This window comes from Photinus pyralis, unplaced genomic scaffold (genome assembly GCF_008802855.1).
Source record: "Photinus pyralis isolate 1611_PpyrPB1 unplaced genomic scaffold, Ppyr1.3 Ppyr1.4_LG1, whole genome shotgun sequence".
Taxonomy (NCBI): Eukaryota; Metazoa; Arthropoda; class Insecta; order Coleoptera; family Lampyridae; genus Photinus; species Photinus pyralis.
In genome coordinates, this window is record NW_022170249.1 from 28,656,941 (window position 1) to 28,662,443 (window position 5,503).

The window sequence follows — 5,503 nt, forward strand, 5'->3', positions numbered from 1 at the left end:
GGAATGGTTAAAAATAACAAAAACGCTGTGTATAAATTTTTTAAACTTGCCGTGGCTGTATGGTGTTCACAAATTTAAAGTTTCGCAACATCCTTTACAGATACACAGTTCATAATTTTGCTTTTAAATGTCCTGCGGAAACTTAACAGCTCATGAACTAATTTAAGGTAATTGATTCTTTGGTTTAGGGCATTAATCCTATAATGCAAAAATTAGCGATTAAAATTCATGCAAGCACGGAAAGAAGCATTTCGGACGTTTGTAATGAACGATATTTTTTTATTTATACTTCTTTTTTAGGTATCATCACAAAGCGTGATTTATGGTCGCTTTGCGTCCATAAAGTTTCACTTCTGTCGCTTCTGTCATAACTTTACTTTATGTACCACATCTGTCAAACTGTACTTATTTGAAACTATGTGTGAAAACAGTAATTTGTTTGATACAAACGTCTATTCTGTCTTCGTCCCAATCAGGATTTGGGCCATCACGTTGCGTTTTTTCATTTTCGGACTATTCTAGAATGTTTCACACCATTTTGCAATTAATCACAATGTTCACATTTAAAATTACCTATAGGTTTGACGTTCCAATCCTTTGCTGCTTGCAGACCTTTTAAGTGTAGAACCAAACATGAGGAAGATTTATTGCCTACATTATTTACCTACCAGAACACCAGCATTAAACCCGAAACACAATAGCACTATACCTACCATCCAAATTACGGTAATTCAGTTTCTAATAATTGTACAGCATTGTAACATATAAGTCTTGGAAGCCACAGTTACGAACCTATTTGCATTTGACATTATTAAAATCTGTGCAGCGGAGAAGTTGCTATTGTACTTTTACTCTCAAACGCTCCTATATCAAGCCGTATGATGGACAGGGTCGCAATCGCTTGCAGCTTCCAAAATTTCACTTTGGTATCTCGAACTGTCGCTATCACCCATTTTGATACGCATCAAACACACGCAAAGGATGCAATTATAATTTTATTACATATGACAGGGAAAATGCTTTGTTTATTAATTGCTCTAAGATAACTATATATTTCAGAAAATAGTTATTTGTTCATTAGTACAACAAAATCGTCAGTTTTCGGACGAGGAAATAGTTGCTGCGACGGAACGCGTTAGCCCTTTAAAGGTGGATTTATAAACTTTACGTTCGCAGTTTGCAGTTGACGTTGCCGTTCAGTTGCAGTTGGAGTTTGCGTTTGCTGTTACCTTACGATTTATAAACTCCTTGACGTTCATTTTATGCTTGACATTGTAACTACCAACTATTTGAAATGAACTACACAACTACATAACCTATAATAATCTAATCTGTATTTGTGGTTATAAACATGTAAATAAACTAACATTCTATAATTAAAATAAACTGGACTATAACTAAGTGTTCTGGATATGTTCCAAGAAATAAATAGGAATGTTTTGTTATAAATTAACAATGCTATCCTGCCAAGAAACTCTACCTTTATCGGACATGAAGTATTCTGCAAGGGCATCTCTTACAGAATACACGTAACGTGTAGTAATGTTAGCACCTAATCGTCCAACAGATCCTAGTGGCTCCTGCTCGGTTCTCCATGCACCATTTGCACCATCTGTATCAACATAATTTGATGGGCAGTAAATGTTATCAGATCCTGAAAATTCTGTTTGGCAATAGTTGTGAAGAACAACAACTGCTTTCACAATCTCATCTACATTTTCCGCCTTAGCATTTATCGTAGTTTTCAGGATCCGCCATCGAGCGACTAATATTCCGAAGGTATTTTCTATTACCTGTCTAGCCCTGGAAAGTCGGTAATTAAATACCCTTTGTTTAATTGGTAAAAATTTCCCTGGAAATGGTCTCATTATATATTGTTTGAGAGGAAACGCCTCATCAGCCACAAAGAAGTATGGCATCGGATCATTTCTTTCCGGCAAGGGCGTTGGTACTGGTAAATTCATTAGGGAATCTTCCATTTGTTGTCCAAAAATACTTTTCTTGAACACCCCTCCATCACTTTGTGATCCGTATGCTCCAATGTCGACTGCTGTGAATTTATATTTGTAGTCGCACGCGGCTAACAAAACAATGCTAAATGTTTTTTTATAATTGAAGAAGAGAGATCCGGTTTTAGGAGGAGCTTGGATATTAACGTGTTTCCCGTCTATACTTCCTAAGCAATGTGGAAAATGCCATTTATGATTGAAACCATTGCTAATTTCCAACCACTCTTCTTGAGTTTCCGGTGTTTTGAGATACTCGGGACTTAAAACGTTCCATAAAGCTACGCAAGTCTCATAAATAATTTTATGCACAGTGGTATGTCCCACGTGGAAAGTCCATGCCAAGACCTGCATGCTACTGCCTTGTGATAAGAATCTAAGAAAAACAAAACTGACAACTTAAAGAAATATTTGAAGAACATGCCACTTACTGTAATGTTATTACAAGTCTTTCTTCTGGCGATATACCATCAGACCTATATTGTCTTCGGATTAATGGTTCAACTTTTTTAAGTAATTTTTCAAACACAGGAACTGTCATTCTTGTGTATTTGAAAAATTGTTCCGGATCCCCTGTTTTCATTTTCTTATAATAATTGTAATTACCAGCCGTTTTTCGAAACCTATTAATAGGTCTAACTTTATATCGTCTAGATCTTCTATAATTACGCAGTCTGAGTGCTGCATAAACGCACAAAACAATTCCTAATGAGCCAAGCAACACCTTTTCTTCATCCATAATACAAAAATTTATAGAACTATCAACGAAAAATAATAACACAATTCCAAGGAAACAAGTCAGCTAATAATGAATCTAGCCCTTCTCTGTGAAATATATAAATTAGCCCAGGGTATGAGTCATGCCCTCACAGCATAACAGGTTATGTGGGGGTGTAAATTTGAAAGCTACCCATAAAGATTTAGAAAACTTCCCAAAATATGTATATAATTTGTTTAATATGTACTATTTATTTACAGTAATTTAAGTGCTGCTTTATCACTCCAAATCCTCCAGTATGCGTAGCATAGATCGACGTTTTTCTTTCGCCTGTTCACTTGGCATTTCACTCAACCGAGAGTAAACATACTCCACAAAAGTGCGATTTTGATTCGGTGGAATCGCACGCGTATCAAGTGACGAGGCGATTTTTTTTGCAGTTTCTATAACTTCGGCAAGTTCATTTTCACCTCGTTTTGATGTACTGCTTTGTACTGAAATTTGCGTAAATTATAAAATAACACTACATGTATTATTTACCTTTCTTTGTTTTTGAAGCAATCGGTGTTGATGCCGTTTCATTAACAATTGTTTGGTCAGCAGTTTCTTCTATTGCCTCTTCTTCCGATTGTGGAGAGAGAATTGTCTCTATCCCAGACCATACCGAGGATCGGGAGGATGTCCGGGATGAGGATGGCGAATCTTTCACAACTGATATAGTGGAAGTGTGAGTTCTAAAAATATAAGTACTGCTTAAATTTTGTGTTTTATAAAGTAACAGAACTTACTTTCTTGGCCTTGTGCAATTATTATAAAATGCCATTTTTTCTAAATGAATCCAAGATGATTCGGCTCCTTCAGATCCAGAAGGCTTCATTCTCTTCTCCCTTGTGAAGCGATCTCGCAAAGCTTTCCATTGCTTCATGCAATCTTCCACTAAAAGAAAAATACTAAATAACAAAACTCGCTCAGTAGTTGTACACGAACCACTTACATTGGTTATATCTGAGATTTCCTTCCATGCTAACTCCTTTTTTTTTGTATTTTTATAGTCTTTATGACTTAAGTCATATAAATACTCGTACTGTTGTATGACTTCGATTAGCAGCCCTACAACATCCACATGTTCTGGAATTGTAAGTATTTAAGTACATGTGTGAAATAAACTAAATATATAGACCTTCAATAACTAATAATTCCTCATCCATTATTTAACGACACACAAAATTTAAATCACAATGAAAAAATATAATATATACAGTGCGTTTATCTTAGATTGGAACATACGATTTTGCATGCAATGTTATTTCCCTATGTTCCATTTTAAAAAAAACGCATCAACCTGAAGGATATGCGCGGTTCACAACTAAAACAAACGTATTAGAAATTTGCGAGTCACATTTGAACCAGCCTTTATTTTTAGGTTATGTACGTGTACGGTCGAAAGTCGAAGAAAAATTGTTTAATAATAAATAAAATGAATTTAATTATAAGTTATAACAAATGTTCAAAGTGCCCTCCTTCACATTCCAAGCAGTACCCTAACCGATTGCGAAATTCCTGAATACTATTTCGTAAAAACGTAGGATTCATTTGATCACATGCTGTTAGTATTCGGGTTTGTAACTCTTGCACATTCTGAATGGGAACATGATTATAAATTTTCGATTTTAGATATCCCCAAAGGAAAAAGTCATTTGGCGACAGATCGGGAGATCGTGCTGGCCAAGATATTGGACCAAATCTACCGATCCAACGGCCCGGGAATGTTTCATTGAGGAAACTTGTCACTGGTCTCGTAGAATGTGGTGGAGCCCCGTCCATTTGAAACCATGGGTTGTTTATATTCAACTCCTGTAACCGTGGAATAATGCGCGATCTAAGTAATTCGAGAAACTTTGTTGAATTTAGAGTTCCATCGATGAAGAACGGTCCGATTAGAATATTGTTTATTATCCCGGCCCAAACGTTAATTTTAATATTATATTGCGTATGCGTTATGTTGTGTACATGATTATTAGTTTGTGACCAATATCTAATGAAGAAAACGGTATCAGTAAGATTTAATATGGAGATAGGTACCTACCGATAGTTTTGAGAATTTACTGTACCGTTCAGAGAAAAAGATGCTTCATCTGTAAACATTATTTTGTGCAATATTTCCTCATTATTGTTTAACAAATTAAATATTGTTTCGCAAAAGTCTGTGCGTTTTATTTTATCATCATCAAACAGTTGTTGGTGATTTTGAAATTTGTACGACTTGTATTTAAATTTCTTTAGCGTTTTAAACACGGAAGTTCTAGAAATTTCAAATTCCTTGGCCATTAAACTTAGTGATGCTGTTGGGTTTTCTTCAGCATAGCACAAAATTTCTAATTCCAATTCTTCATTAAGGACATGGTTAATTTTTGCCTTTTTTGTGTGAAGATTTGCAACACAGCCATCCCTATCAAATTTTGCTATAAGCCTATAACTCTGTGGATCGTTGAAATGGATGGTATTTGTTCGTCAGGATACTGGACTGCAAGTAAATCGCGGACTTGTCTTGTACTGTTTAGGCCTTTGTATAAATTTATAATTGCAATTTTCATTTCTTTAGGCAGCATTTTTGAATTTATTGCAGGGCGGTAGATTTAAAGGTGACAGTAGTACATTGCGCCTACTACCCATTTGAACTACTCCTTCAGGTTGATGCGTTTTTTTTTAAAATGGAACATAGGGAAATAGCATTGTATGCATAATCGTATGTTCCAGTCTAAGATAAACTCACTGTATA

The 5,503-nt window shown here is 35.4% G+C and overlaps 1 protein-coding gene across 2 annotated transcripts; it reads right to left on the reverse strand.

Annotated features, from left to right (window-relative positions):
• Positions 1-2,944: 2,944 nt before the first annotated feature.
• LOC116159350 (transcription factor Adf-1-like) lies at positions 2,945-3,986 on the reverse strand. 2 transcript variants are annotated; one of them, XM_031472310.1, is made up of 5 exons: positions 3,905-3,986; positions 3,712-3,852; positions 3,513-3,660; positions 3,265-3,458; positions 2,945-3,218 (listed from the first exon to the last, which is right to left on the reverse strand). In XM_031472310.1, exons 1-5 carry the CDS (start codon positions 3,930-3,932, stop codon positions 3,004-3,006), a joined length of 726 nt encoding a protein of 241 aa, XP_031328170.1. In that variant the 5' UTR covers positions 3,933-3,986; the 3' UTR covers positions 2,945-3,003. The 2 variants fall into 2 exon arrangements, with proteins under 2 accessions (XP_031328170.1, XP_031328169.1); XM_031472309.1 differs by having other exon boundaries at positions 3,513-3,852.
• Positions 3,987-5,503: the final 1,517 nt, after the last annotated feature.

Bases quoted from the DNA above. Each gene is read 5' to 3' on its own strand.
- LOC116159350 (XM_031472309.1), bottom strand. From the start codon at position 3,932: ATGGATGAGGAATTATTAGTTATTGAAG. The intron at 3,853-3,904 runs GTCTATATATTT...TTACAATTCCAG, and splicing joins GGAATTATTAGTTATTGAAG to AACATGTGGATGTTGTAGGG. The intron at 3,459-3,512 runs GTAAGTTCTGTT...TTATATTTTTAG, and splicing joins AATTGCACAAGGCCAAGAAA to AACTCACACTTCCACTATAT.